The following is a 15,339-nucleotide window of genomic DNA, read 5'->3' on the forward strand; positions in this document are numbered from 1 at the left end:
AGCCATGACACTCTGAGGGCATATCTTCACTAGCAATGTTAAAGCACTGCTGTGGCTGTGTAGTCATGGCACCAGTGCTGGGAAAGAGCTGTAAAAAAACCCACCCCCATGAGGGGAGCACTCCCTGGCTCCCAGCACTGGTGCATTGTCTACACTGCCACTTTACAGCGCTGAAACTTGCATCGCTCGGGGGGGGGGGGGGGGGGGTTCACACCCGAGTGAGAAAGTTTCAGTACTGTAAAGTGGCAGTATAGACAAGGCCTGAATACATTTTCCGCACCTCAAGAAGAGGCCTGTGTAAGCTCAAAAGCTTGTGTCTCATCAACAGAAGTTGGTCTAATAAAAGATATTACATCACCCACTTTGTTTCTCTAATATCCTGGGACCAATGCAGCTACAATAACACTGTATACAATGATAAATGGTAAATTTCAGGGTTAACTTATCTGTCTTGTGGGAGGAGGGAAAACTGAATGTCTGAAAAATGTAGTGTCAGCAACAGAGTTTGGATGATTGCCTGCAGCATGGGGCTCTGCTGCACGTAAATGAGAATAAGAAGCAAGCAACATACAGTATCTTAACTGTCTGACTGTGGTCAAAAAAGAGGAGAAAATCAAAAGAAAATTCTTACATTATAAAACTTTACAGTTTACAGTTCCAAGAATTCCAAATCTCACACAAAATATACTATAAAAATACCAACAGTGGCTAAATTATATTTTAAATTAAATTAAAACTCCTTGTTTCCCCCCCACCTCTTGTTATTTGGGTTACTCTTTTCTTTTCTAGGCCTCCATCAAGGCTAAGGAGTTTTTAATTGCTTTTGAACAAATACTGCTTTAGAGCCAAACACTGATTTTCTTGCTCACAGGTTTGCATAAACAGGGTCTGAGTCAACACTGAAGAGCATATTCTCCTGTACTAAAACACACAGTAAGGAGTCCAGGGGAAAGAAATTGCTGCAGAGGTTTCTCTCACAGTTTCTTCCAAACTTTTCTATCAGGAGAGTAGGGTTTGGACTCCTATTGAAGGAGCAAATGACCTGGCTCCTAGCACTGTGGATCTTGCAGAATCTGCCAAGAGCCATGAACATCTGTGTGGAAGCCCCACGTGTCTAACTTGGCTCCAAGGCCCTCTATGGTTGTTTCCTGCTCCTGGCAACTTGACATCTTTGAAGCTATCTTGCCAGAGCTTCTTTCACTAGCAGCTATACCTTGGAGCACAATGTAAGAGGGCCTCTCTATTAGAGCTGTTACAAATTCTATCTAAATGTGTTTTTGATAGAAAATGCAGATTTCACACATTCAAAATTTCCTTTGGAAATTTTTTACTCTAATTTTTTCGATTTTCCCTCAAGCTTAATCAACCTGAGTCAAAACATTTCCATTTGCCAAACCATATTGAAACATTTTGTTTTGGATCAGTTCAACATAAATCTCTGTATGTTTGAGCTGCAGCCAAGCCTCCTGGGAGTTGTAGTTTGCATGCCTCGTGTCTCCATTCTCCTTCATGGGCTGAGCTCCCTGACTGGACTACATCTCCCATGATGCACCATAGTTTCCCCCTCTGGTTGAACAACCATAGTGCAGCATAGAAATCATCTGATCATGTGTGTCTTGGGAAACACCCCACTCTGGCTGGGAAGCCTGGCAACTTAAGACAAAACATTTTAAGTCAGTTCAACAATCAAAAATGAAATATTTTGATTTGGGAATATCAAAACTTTTCATTTCAATATGCAATGTCAAAGTGAAATGTTCCAAATTGAAATTTTTTGGCAACTTTCCATTCCATGAAAAAATTCAATATTTCAATTTTTTGTCTTGATTCAGGATGAAAAGAATTTTTACAGTATTAGAATTTCCCACAAGATGAAAATTCTGATTTGCAAACAGCTTAATTCTCCCTGGAAAAGGGCTATAGAATGAGAAATTCAACCCTGGTCTGTATTACCTTTACAGCAGAATTCCCTCCAGGCCCTGGGCAATGTGTATATTCCTCATCCAGCTCCTGGCCTTCCCCTGGATGCTCCAGGGTCTGAGTCAAAGAGGGATGGGTGCTGAAGGGAGAAGGTCACTGCGCACAGCCCCTTAGTAAGGCAGTATGTAAGGCAGTTTGGGGGCAGGGGCACTGAGTTCACAATTATGTGGATTCAATGGCCCAGGATTCCTGCATAGCAGCTGCAAAGAGGCATGGCATGGAACAATGAATGTGGAGGATTTGAATTGCAACTCCATGGCTTGCCTGCAAGTCAGGGGGTTGAATTCCAAACTCCCACAGAGATCCCTTCACAAAGCCCAATTACTACATTGCCCTTTCTTAATCTAAAACACTACTGCAGTTATGAAACCGTTTTTGAAATGTATCAAATTCATCAGTACAAAATAGTCTACAAAGCTTTACAGAATATTTTAAAGATATAGTAACTTCACTACTTAATATCTCTGTGATTTTTTTTAAATGGGGGTGTGGATTACTAAGGAAAAATATCTAGGTAAGAAACATATTGATTTTCTTTTATGGAGTTTTTACCATATCTGAGACAGTGGTTCCAGAAATATCAATAGATATCAATGAGGTCATGTTTCCCAGTGCCTCAATCCCAGCATCAGTCACGCTTTCACAGTAACGCATATTCAGGTAGGCCAGATTATGGCACCTAAATTAAAACACAGAAATGTGAGCTTTCCACTTCATTATGGAAATGTATTATGTTATGTACATTTTTTGTAATACCATTGGCTGGGATTTTCAAGGTAGCCTAAGAAATCAGGCACCCAGCTCCCACTGAGTTTCAGTAAGATTTGGGGGGGTACATGATTTACTGAAAAATACAAAATTATGTAAGAGCTACAAAAATTAGAAACCAACAAATACTACAACCAAAATATGAAGAACAAACAGCAATCAAACACTACCCAACATCAGAAACTTGGACTGCAATTTATCAGCTTGTAGGACATTGCTTACACGTCCAAGTAAGAAATAGGGCCCAGTTCTTACTGCCAGGAATAGTGCTCAGTACTATAAGTAGCTATTTTGTCCAATGGGGCTACTCACAGTTCTAAACATTACACAGAGAGTATATTTGAAGGTGAAATCTAATTATAGAACACACTGCCAATTTGGGGCATCTGCCCTGTTTATGACAGTCTGCATTCAAGGTTATGAGCCACTCCAGCCAGTGGCAATAAGATCATGTAATCAAGACATAAGATTATGTAATAATAGCCTCAAAATATCCAAACTCTACAGAATATTTACTGTTCTACATAGTGTAGGTTTTTAATAAAAACACTGATCCAATTAAAAGGTTAAACTACCAACAATATCTGTTTCAAAACATATATTCTTAAACACTGTAGCCAAGTTTTCCTTATATTTTGAACATCAGAACTACATGTCAGTTCTTTTGGGCCTAGCTCACCCTGATTCTACACTATGGATGAAATCTACTATTTCATGCATGTTTTTTTCTGGAAAAATAATTCTGTACATTTTAAACACATTAAATGACAATAATCCAATAAATCTCTTTTTGAATAAACTATGTTGTACTAGACCCCCTCTTTGGTGGGTAGGTGCATTACAAGAGAGAAAAGTATGAAGAGCTTCTTCCTCGTATACAGTCAGCAGATAGGAACCCTTCTAGTGCTCAAAAGAACAGTAGAGGTACACCCAGCTAGTGCCCTAGCCCACACTCCATGGCCTCAAAGGAGTCTTGTCTGCCAGCTAAAAGACACAGGCATCCCCCAACATGCTAACATGCATGCTACTGTTAGCAGCAAACACTGGCAAATCATGAACGTTGCTCCTGCTCAGAGGAGTAACTAACAGTGGCCTGCATTATGCCATCTTTTCCTGAAACTGCAAGATGACTTTTTGGTAGATATACAGCCAGCATTCCTCCCTCCTCCTCCTCCTCCTCCTCATTAGTTTGTGCAACCATGGTTATGCATATTTATTGAGTTAAAAAAATGTAGCTTTGAAATGCTTACAATTAAAGACAACTCTGCCACCTGGCAACAAACTTTTAAGAAGTTTTTTGAATTAGTAGAGATGAACTCTCCATCACAGCGATCATTTTCATAGATTTTGAAGGCCAGAAGGTACCAATAGATTAGTCTGACCTCCTGTATAATACAGGCTACAGAATTTATGTTGAGCCCTATAACTTGCCAAATTAAATTTTCTAAAGAATAATATTTTAGGAGAATAATTGCTAATTACCACCAGATCAATACTGGTGGCACAATAATACAGTACCTTTGGGCTATTTTCATGAGGGAGGCATCAGTGACATGGATACAGTTAGTCAAGTTCAGTTCTCTTAGCTTTGTCCCTGAAGATCCTTCTAAAAATGATCGTAAACCTGCATCACTGATTCTAAAATATAAATACAAAAACATATTCACACATACATATTTTCATAATGCACATGATTTAATATATAATTTGCATCTGATGACCGGCATTACAAATAAACAGTGACTGAAACTGATAGTTGCCCAACATCATTTATTTTAGCCAAATTTGAATAAGTAGCCAGAGGAAAAATTTGATAGCTTGGCTTATGAAAAAGAAGCCCTCTAATGGCACAGGTGCAATGGTAGAATATATAAGTGGATACTGCATTACTTATAGCAGCAAAATAGTCCTCCAGGAACAGTCCCACAATGCCACTATTCCAGAAACAATGACCACTCTAAACTTTGCTGCCCTGGTGTCACAAAGACCGGAAATCTGACCCTCTTCGGCCCGCCCCCCACTTTGAAAGACCCAAGCATATTTTTGAAGTGCCTCCCTTCTGGCTAGCCCCCATTGGCAAGCACACCTCTGTGACCACATAGTTATGGTTCCCCACAAAACTCCAGCTAAACCTCAAGCTGCTGCCTGATCCAGGAAAGAAGTCCTGAATTTCCTCAGCCTGTGAAGAGAAGGAACATTGCAGCAGCTCCAGTCCCCTGTGCAGTGGCCCCAGCTTGGGCTGCAGCCACATGCTGCCTGCCATCCCGGTGTTCTGGGACTGGGGGGAGGCTGTGGCTGTGCACTGCCTGCCCTCCTGGCGTTCCAGGACTTGGAGGGGATGTGGCCAACCACTGCCCGCCCTTCCAGTGCTCTGGAACGGAGGGGAGCTGCGGCTGCGCCACCAGCGCTCCAGGGCTGGCGGGGGGGCGCTAGCCTGGGGTGGGGACCGGTGGCTGCAGTGGGGAGGGGCCTCTGGGCTCTGGCGGGGGGGGGGCATGGAAGGGGCGTGGCCTCGGGTGGAAAGGGCAAGTCTGGGAGCTAACCTTCCCCAGTCAATGGTTCATGTGCCACCCTTGCTGGAGGGGAAGGAAATGTGTCAGTTGCACCAAGAGTCAAGGGAGACCAATAAAAAACCTGGGGCTGGCCCCCATATCTACCACTTCTATGCAGAGCTGGATGCCATGCTTGATGGGGACACCACCACCATCACCCCAGAAATTACCATGGACACCTCACAAGACCTGAAGGAAGGAACCCCAGCAGTAGCCAGCAATGAAGAACTGGTTGAGGAGGGTGCATGTGAAGGATGGAGACAACACGGAGATTCAGGAGTGTAAGCCAAATCTAACCCAGATGAGCCTGGAGGAAAAACCCACTGCTACCACTTGTTTCATGGCTTAAAAAATAAATTGTTCACGCGCCGCAAAAATCCTCCTACACACACTCAAAATAGCATCCAAAAGTGCACGGGCAGGGACCAAAGGAATTGCATTTCAAAGAACCTGGTTTATTTTAACAACATGCACTGGCAGTCATATGCAAAAAAGAGAGCAACATAAATAAATGCATTGCAAGCAGAAAAAGAAAAACACTGATACTGAAATCTGAGCATGCAAATAAAACACATAGAAAATTTCAAATAATTCTTGCAAGCAATCCAGGAACTGCTCATTCAAACTACCTGATTTTCTATGGCTAACAGTATACAGGAAACATGTATTTTAAACTTAAAAAAATGCAGAGCTTTGGTTTTCCAATCCAAGAGTCCAAGCTCAAAACAAATTATTTGCATGCTGTAATTGGATCCAGGTGTAGAAAGACAGTTTGTTGCTAGCTCTGGAGAGCTTGGCCTTGAATTGACCTGTAGGGCTAAGCAGCGGCAACCACTCTCCTCCATTTTTGGAGTGTTGTGTTGATCCTGCCACAGATCTCCCTGTTATCATCTGGCACAATCTTGATAAAGTTTTAAAGCAGTTATTTTTAAGTTTTGCCTTGAGATTTCTTGGAAGGGTGGCTTTGGTTTTTCCCTGCTTTAGGAAACTTTCCGATGCCACTCTGCAATGAATTCCGGTAGCACCATCACTGTGAAGAGGCCAGCAGCATAAGGGCCCAGTGGCTTTGTGTTGCCTTGAGCAGTTGCCTTCCCTTGGCCTTTGACTACTTCATGAGTGATTTTTTTCAGCGAGAATCACCATTGCCTGTAATAAATGTTGCAATATTTACTGCACTATCTCTATATTTATTACCAAGGACACAGTAGATCATCCCCCTCTCACTGCTTTGGGGGGGAGTATATTGTGATACGTGCCCACAATATACTCACCATACTGGGAGCTGCTGAATTGTCCTAATGCAAGCAGCCTGGAAAGTCTGACCCTGTTCATATTTTTATGAATTTTTTAGGGGAACTTTTTAGGGAATTTTCTCATTTATCTTTTTCTGTAGGCCGAGCCTTTAAATCTAACAATGTCTGTCTGTCTTGTTGTTTATCAGTGACCTTGCCTAAGGTATCCTTGAGAGGCACCCCCACTCACACACCTGTTGAAAAGACTAACTTTGATCAAAAGGGGAAAAAACAGTCAGTGGAGGACATGGTCTCAGATCTCTTCAGGAGCTCCAGGTTCAAGATCCACAAAACAAGGGAGTATAGAGAAAGCACTTGCTGGAGGAGAGGTAGAAGGACCAGGAGGTGCACAGTGAAGTCTACCAAGACATTATGCAGCTCCTGGGACAGCATATATAGATACAAATCTCCCAAAAACTTGCACCCCAGCAGCCATTGCAATGCTTGGACAATTGTAGGGTTCCAGGGCCTGGCCCATAGGACTCCCCCAGTCTCCCAGCATAGTGTGTCACACTATCCCTTCCACTCAACCCCAGTGAGTGAACCTACTCTGATAAGTGATTCATAAAGGAAAGCTCAGCACCTTTTTTTAAAAAAATGGTTTTAAGTGGGGTTTTGTAGAAGTGTTATGGTTTATAATTGTTCAGTAAAGTTTGGTTTGTGAAAATCAAGATTTATTTTGTCTTATAGGACCCCCATATGACCCACAACCCAGTATCCGCTCTCCAGATTCAAACAGTATATTAACATAAGAACATAAGAATGGCCATACTGGGTCAGACCAAAGGTCCATCTAACCCAGTATCCTGTCTACCGACAGTGGCCAATGCCAGGTGCCCCAGAGGGAGTGAACCCAACAGGCAATGATCAAGTGATCTCTCTCCTGCCATCCATCTCCACCCTCTGACAAACAGAGGCTAGGGACACCATTCCTTACCCATCCTGGCTAATATCCATTAACGGACTTAACCGACATGAATTTATCCAGTTCTCTTTTAAACGCTGTTATAGTCCTAACCTACACAACCTCCTCAGGCAAGGAGTTCCACAAGTTGACTGTGAACTGTGTGAAGAAGAACTTCCTTTTATTTGTTTTAAACCTGCTGCCCAATACTTTCATTTGGTGGCCCTTAGTTCTTGTATTATGGGAACAAGTAAGAAACTTTTCCTTATCCACTTTCTCCATATCACTCATGATTTTATATACCTCTATCATATCCCCACTTAGTCTCCTCTTTTCCAACCTGAAAAGTCCTAGCCTCTTTAATCTCTCCTCATATGGGACCTGTTCCAAACCCCTAATCATTTTATTTGCCCTTCTCTGAACCTTTTCTAATGCCAGTATATCTTTTTTGAGATGAGGAGACCACATCTGTATGCAGTATTCAAGATGTGGGCGTACCATGGATTTATTCACTTCATTTCTAATTCAGATACAAGCAAACTACAATTTAATCACAAAGTGACACAAATAAACACAAAGCAACATACTGGCTTACTACAGAACACTATCTAAAACGTGCTCTTAAAGCCTCCGTCAACTTTACAGCACTTTGGTGTGCTCTTGTAATTGCCCCTGGGTTTGGATGTTCAAAATCAGACAGATTTTCCAGTTCCCCTCCTCCATCTTGTTGGTAACGTTTCCCCATTTGCCTCACAAATATGACGTGAGTCACACACCATGCAGCAATAACAGGAATATTTGGCTCGCTGAGATCCAGTAGTCATGAGACAACTCCACCGTCCTTTCAATCTACCGGACGCACATTCAACAATCATCTTGCACCCAGCTCAGAGGATAGTTATATCTTTTCTTACTGTTGTCCAGGAGCCCAACATGTGGTTTCATAAGCCATAGATTGGGACCCCCAAAGAATCACAGTTGGGATTGCAATCACACCACTGTGAATGCGCTGGTCCAGGAAAAATCTCTATGAATGCAACTTGTCATCAAAGTCGTGTGTTCCTGAAAATGCAAGTATCATGCACCTTGCCAGACAGCCCAGCGTTAATGTCAGTGAAACATCCTCAGGGATCTACCAGTATCTGCATAACCTGGAAAAGTATTCCTTTCTGTTTGTATATTCAGAAGAAAGACAGAATCAGGATATGTCTCTCATATTGCAGTTTGGGAAGCCCATAGCATTGAATCCATCTATTATTCACTGCATATTGCCCAGAGTCACAATCTTGTGTAGCAGGACATGTTTAATGGTATTCCACACCTGGATGAGAACAGCCCCTACTGCAGACTTCCTAACATGAAATTGATTGTCTATAAATGGATAGCAATCCAGTATTGTTAGCTTCCACAGCATGATTGCCACCTGTTTCCCCACTATCAAAGCAGCTCTCGTTTTGGTGTCTCTGTGCTGGAGGGCTGGGACAAGTTCTGCACACAATTCCAAAAATGCGGCCTTCTGCATTACAAACTTCCACAGGTATCTCAGATTTGCATCACAATGTGATCCCTCAATTCAATGCTCATTTCACAGGCCCGGAAGCACTACTCCACCATGTGCAGCTGGTGAATGTCTGCTGTACCTGGCGATTTTCATTCCCTGTCTGCAGCATCCACTCCTGCTCAAATTTCTCATTTTCACGACTGCATGCCTGGCCACTGTAGTAATTCTGAGGTGCTGCAAATACAGAAGAATCAGGCCCAGGTGCCCTATCACTACAACAGAAACAAGAACTCCAGCATTCTGTTCACCATCTATGCTTCTGCCAGTGAGATGGCAGAGAGATCGAAAATCAGTGCAAATAATTGTGGGAATTTTAAAAAATACAGCACAAAAATATGAGATTATGGGATGGAGACTGGAGTAGAGCAAATTGTGGGAACTTGAATCTAAGCTCCCATATGATTTCTTGACAGGAATGTTGACATCCCACAATGCACATCCTAAATGTTCCATAAGGCAGTGTGCTAGATCATGCAGTGCACATTGGGAAACCTACCCACAGCAATGTGTGTCTTGCCAATACAACTTCTCACAGTGTAGACAGGCAGCACCAGCAAAATGTGCACACACAGCAGCAACGTTACAATGTCAACAGCTCTATGTAGGTAAAAATGTTACTGGTAAATCCTTCTAGTGTAGATGTGATCTAAGTGTTAAGCAAATTCAGGCAGCTGTCTCCACCACCATAATGTCATGCCACTTCAGTGGTACATCTCAACACAAGATAAATTATATTTACATGCATTGTTATCACATTGTGATGCAGCATCAACAAGCCCCAAAGTGATTTAATTGCTTGTGAATCATCATCATGTTCCCATTATGCCTCTGGCGTTTAGGGCAGCGATAAAGCTCCTCCACTCCAGTCTGTTTCTGGCAAGTCTTTCAATAGTTCCCCAGCTGTGCCCCAGGTTTTTCAGCTCGGTTTCCACAGCTGTTTGCCATGTTGTTTTCAGGTGGCTTCATTTTCGCTTGCCTTCAGGTGTCCATCTTATTGTTATTCTGTTGATGGAATCAGTTTCCATCTGAACCACATGGCCAATCCATCTCCAACGCCTCCTGGCAATGATGGTGCTCGGATCCTCTTGGCTGCACTGTGTCAATATATCTTGGTTTGAGATTGTTCTGGGCCAAAAGATACGGAGGATTTTTCTGAGGCAGGTTGTATGGAATAAAGACAGTTTGGACACGTCATGCTTTCTCATTCCCCAGCATTCTGCACTATAAAGAATTGTTGAAAGTACGCAACTCTGATAAATCTTGAGTTTGGTTTTGGCATTGTACTTTGATGATTTCTAGACTGTATTTAAGCTCCTGAAGGTATTCCTGGTTTTTCAGATTCTGTTCTGGATGTCCTGGCTTATTCCACCATCCTGGCTGATGGTGCTGCCCAAGTATGTGAACATTTCTACATTGGTGAGAACATGATCCTCTATCCGTACTGGTGATGGTGAGGCAACATTAAAGGTCATGATATCTGTCTTATTGTGGTTGATTTTGTCCTCTGGTGTCCATACCTTGTCATGGCAGGACAGCTTGTGTGCTCTAACGATCCCCCGAGTCTCTGTCGGCAGGGGCTTTTTGCTCCTGGCAGGTTCAACCATGCTGGACTGGCCTGTGGGGGAGGGGCCAGAAAAAACAGACACTCTGGTCCTCCAGGCTGGGGGGTAGGCACAGGGCTAACAACCCTGTCCCCTAAAAAAACAAAATATGTTATGGAAACAGCGGTGGAGAAATCGACCATTACTGTGTGTGATGGCCTTCAGGCAGGAGTGAAAGTAAGGCGGTACGGGCCGGTACGGTGTACTGGTAAAAGGTGGCTGCTTTAACGTCGTCGTTGCCCCTTTTGCTCTCCCCCATTGACAGCCCTGCTGGGTTCCTACCAGCAGGGCTGCCAATGGCGGGGGCACAAAAGGGGCAGCGACGACCCGGCAGGGCCACCGATGGGGTACGCAAAAGGGGCAGTGACGTTAAAGTGCTGCCGCAGCAGTGCTTTAACATCACTGCCCCTTTTGTCCCTCCCTCCCCCCCCAGCCGCCGACAGGGGATGGGGAGGTAAAAAGTAGCTGCCCCAGGGCTGTGATTTAAAAGGGCCTCGGGCTCCGACCACCGCTGCCACTACTGCGGCAGCGCCGGCTAGAGCCCCGGGCCCTTTAATCGCCTCTGGAGCCCCGGGCGGCACGGGCCAGGGAGCTCAGATGGACTGGGTGGGGGACGCTGCCCCCCAGCCCTGCCCCTTCCACCCGAGGCCCTGCCCATTCTGTGGGGGAGGGAGGGGAACAGAGCGGTCCCGTACTGGAAAGAGCTTCATTTTACTTTCACCCCTGCCTTCAGGAGTCAATGACCCATATAATTGCCAGTGGTGAAAGCCAAAAGGAAGCCACTGGCATGAAGACTGACGCGCTCAACACCAAAACAAAAACCAAACTTGTTTTTCGGAACGTACAGACAATGTACAAAATAGGGAAGCTAGCTCAGGTCACAGGAGAGATGAGATGCTACAGCTTACACATCCTGGGTGTCAGTGAGAGCAGATGGATGGGATCAGGAAGATTAACAACAGCCTCGGGAGAAACTTTACTGTATTCTGGATGGGATGATGAACAACACCATGAGAGTGTTGCCATCCTTTTGCTTGTGAATGTAGCCCCCTTAAAATGAGGATGACCCTAGAAATCTCAAGATAAGTAAGCAACCCAGTTGCATGGCACTATTTAATGGGCCACTGCCAAGATTTAAATAATTTTTTGCGCTCATCCCTCTTGACACATCCACTCCACCACAAAACCTAGAATGGGGACAGTTTTAGGGTTCTTTTGTGCTGTTCTGGAGCATGGGCCAGGATCTGGCCCATAATCTATTTGTTATTTGGCTTTGTTTCTAATGACGTAATACAAACTTACATTTGAAAACAGATTTTACATCAAATCTATATTTCTGCAGTAATGCAACTTGTTGCTTTTATGCTGATAACTGTGAAAAAGAAGGTAGTTTTGTTTATGTCCTAGTACTTCCTAGTCCGAATACATTACCTTCATCTTCAAGAAGCTAATAAAACATCCTTAAACTCTAATTGCCCTGTCCCACTGTACATTCTATTCTGTTTCGTACTATCCTCACTATGGCCTGAATCCAGCAAAGCACTTAAGTACATGCCTGGGACTACTCATGTACTTAAGAGTTACACGCATGCTTAATGCTTTGCTAGATTTGGGTATTAATGAGTATTTATATCCAATGTATTTTTCAAAACATGCTACGGGAACAAAATGTATTTGCATTTGGTACGTATTTGGTATATTTGGAACAAAAGTATACCAAATATGCATTTGTAAAATAAATTAATTATATATTTATTAGCACAGTCAGAGCATTTAAATCTGAAAGCAATTCACCTTAAGAGGAATATAAATCATTTAACTAAAATAAATAGATCACAGAAAACTGGATGTAATTTATTACCTTACACAGTCTGCTAAATTCAATACAAGAATATACTTCAACGGAGAAATTGTCTTAAGACTGACATCTGTAATCTTCTGGCAATCAGTCATATAAATGTGCTTGATTTGTGGGCAAGATTTGCTCATCAACTTGAAACTTAGATCAGTAATCCGGTTATTTCCTGTTGAAATACATGAAGGCATAAATCACAGATTAGCCATGCATTAAGGGCTTGATCCAAATCCCCACTGAAATTAATTGAAATGTTCCTACTGTTTTCAAATGACCCAGATCAGATTCTAAAAGCATAAATTAATAATTCTGCTGAAATACTGTAAAGTCACTGACCTTCAATTCTGACCTTGACAAGTTTACATTCAGTAAGGGCTTTAAAAGCTACATCAGAAAGATGTGGAGAGTCCAGAAAAACAACAGACATAATCTGTTGGCATTTTTCAACTAAAGCCTTTAAAGAAAACAAAAAAAGATGGTGAAACAGAACATCCCCATCTGTGGTATGTTACATAGCCAAAAGCTAACTAATATTTTGTTAATTGATCTAATAATAACCATTGTGTTTTCTTCCATTATAGTTATAACCCAATTTTAATACTAAACTTTTAAACTGTGACCAATGGTACAGATAATGAACTTAAAATCTTGTATTTTTTATTATAATTTGAAACATAAGCGGGGAAAAAATCAGTGACCCAAGGTATGCTGGGGGTCAGAAATGCAAGAGTATGCATCTAGTATAACAATTAGATTTGCAGAAGCTTGAAATTTTTTTACCATATCTGTGGCCCTATTGTACCTTCGATTTTAATGCAGAACTCTTCATTAAAGTCAACAGGAAGTTCTCTGCAAAAATCAGTGGCACAACATTGGCCTGATATTCTATACTAATGGCCAGCTAAACTTTGATTTAAATACAAAATAAAGCCAAATAAGTCTTATTTATATGTTAGGAGATTATGCTTTGATTGTGCCAATGCACAGGTGGGAAAAGATGGCACAACTGTTGAAACTTTCTGAGAGTAATCAAGAGTTAAAAGGAATTGTAAATCTAGTCTGGAATAAAATTGATCAATTTGTTTGGTGATGTTTTAAAAAATATATTCTTGTTAAAAGTGTTTAAAGGGTGAAATTCTCCTATTAGATTGCATGTGCACAACTTCCTTTGAAGTCATTGTGAAAAGTACACACGTATTCAATGGCAGAAATTTCCCCTAAATGCAAGATTGTTTTCAGTTTCTTACTTGAATACATTTGTCTGTAAGAGTTGGCATATCATTGATTACCAAGTGATTAATCCCACTGCAGCTGTTAGCAATATATCTGAAGCCATCAACAGAGATCTGATTTAAAAAAAAAGAAATCGGGTTTTATAAAGCATTTACATCTTGCAGGAAACAGAACAAAGAAAAAATGGTTACTAACCTTTCTGTAATTGTTGTTCTTTAAAATGTGTTGTACATGTCCATTCCAATGTAGGTATATGCGCACTTGCTGTAATTTTTTCCCTAGTGGTATCCATCGGGTCGGCTCCGACACCCTCTGGTGCTGTGCTTATAGCGCTGGTATAAAGGGCCCTGCCAACCCTGTTCCCCTTCAGTTTCTTCTTACCGACTGACTCAAATAAAAAGGGATGGAGGGTGGGTTTTGGCATGGACATGTGCAATACATCTCGAAGAACAGCTAAAGAAAGGTTAGTAACTGTTTTTTCTTCCTCGAGTGGTTGCACATGTCCACTCCAATGTAGGTGACTCACAAACATTTGTACAGGAGGTGGGCTTGGAGTTCAAAGACAGACTGGCTATAAGACTGTGTGGCTGAAATTGGCATCATCTCTAGCTTGCTGGGTGATGGCATAGTGCAGGGGTGGCAAAACTTACTGACCTTCCAAGCCGCATATGACAATCTTCAGAAGTTCGAGAGCTGGGCGCACCTTCCAGGGCTCGGGGCTTCTGCCCTGCGGCAGGGTGGTGGGGCTAGGGGCTTCAGCTGGCACTTCCCCTGGGCCTGAAGCCCTGAGACCCAGCAGGCACCTCCCGTGGGGCTGAAGCCCTTAGACCAGGGGTCGGCAAACTTCTTGGCCTGAGGGCCACATCTGGGTGGGGAAATTGCATGCAGGACCATGGATGTAGGGCTGGGGCAGGGGGTTGGGTTGCGGGAGGGAGTACGGGATGTGGGAGGGGGGGGCGGTGTGCAGGAAGAAGCTCATGGCAAGGGTTTGGGGTACAGGAGGGGGCTCAGGGCAGGGGTGCACGAGGGGTGCGGAGTGCGGCAGGGGGCTCAGGGCACGGGGTTGGGGTGCAGGAGAGGTGCAGGGTGTGGCAGGGGGCTCAGGGCAGGGGATTGGAGGCTCAGGGCAGGGGGTTGAGGTGCAGGAGGGGGTGCAGAGTGTGGGAGGGGGCTTGGGGCAGGGGGTTGGGGTGTGGCGGGGGCTCAAGGCAGGGGGTTAGGGGGCTCAGGGCAGGGGGTTGGGGTGCAGGGGGCAGGACGGGTTCGGGGTGCAGGCTCCGGCCTGGCGCCACTTACTTAGAGTGGCTCTGGGGTGGCAGCAGCGCGCAGCGGGGCTAAGGCAGGCTCCCAGCCTGCTCTGGCCCTGCGCCGCTCCCAGAAGTGGCCAGCATGTCTGGCAGTGGCTCTTGGGGGTGGGGTGGGGCAGGGGGCTCTGCCACGCACTGCCCTCGCCTGTGGGTACCATCCCCAAAGCTCCCATTGGCCATGGTTCCCCATTCCCGGCCAATGGGAACTGTGGTGGGGGGGGGTGTGCCTGCAAGCGGGGGGAGCGCACAGAGCCCTCTGCCCCCCACCCCCAGAGGCCGCAGGGAC

The 15,339-nt window shown here is 43.9% G+C and overlaps 1 protein-coding gene and 1 long non-coding RNA gene across 2 annotated transcripts in view; one reads left to right on the forward strand and one right to left on the reverse strand.

The window, feature by feature from the left end:
- The window catches only part of FBXL13 (F-box and leucine rich repeat protein 13), a 170,380-nt gene that overhangs the window by 37,440 nt on the left and 117,601 nt on the right, over positions 1–15,339 (reverse strand). Inside the window, exons 13-17 of the mRNA XM_054017732.1 lie at positions 13,761–13,859; positions 12,850–12,967; positions 12,520–12,682; positions 4,267–4,386; positions 2,533–2,659 (exon numbers count right to left, since the gene is read on the reverse strand). Of these exons, the coding sequence (XP_053873707.1) occupies positions 2,533–2,659; positions 4,267–4,386; positions 12,520–12,682; positions 12,850–12,967; positions 13,761–13,859 (627 nt within the window). The remainder of the gene's footprint in view (positions 1–2,532; positions 2,660–4,266; positions 4,387–12,519; positions 12,683–12,849; positions 12,968–13,760; positions 13,860–15,339) is intronic.
- LOC128831399 (uncharacterized) overlaps positions 1–15,339 on the forward strand; it is a 48,010-nt gene that overhangs the window by 29,957 nt on the left and 2,714 nt on the right. Inside the window, exon 3 of the long non-coding RNA XR_008443792.1 lies at positions 10,396–10,473. This is a non-coding gene — a long non-coding RNA (uncharacterized LOC128831399). The remainder of the gene's footprint in view (positions 1–10,395; positions 10,474–15,339) is intronic.

The sequence above is a fragment of the Malaclemys terrapin genome, chromosome 1, assembly GCF_027887155.1.
Source record: "Malaclemys terrapin pileata isolate rMalTer1 chromosome 1, rMalTer1.hap1, whole genome shotgun sequence".
Taxonomy (NCBI): domain Eukaryota; kingdom Metazoa; phylum Chordata; order Testudines; family Emydidae; genus Malaclemys; species Malaclemys terrapin.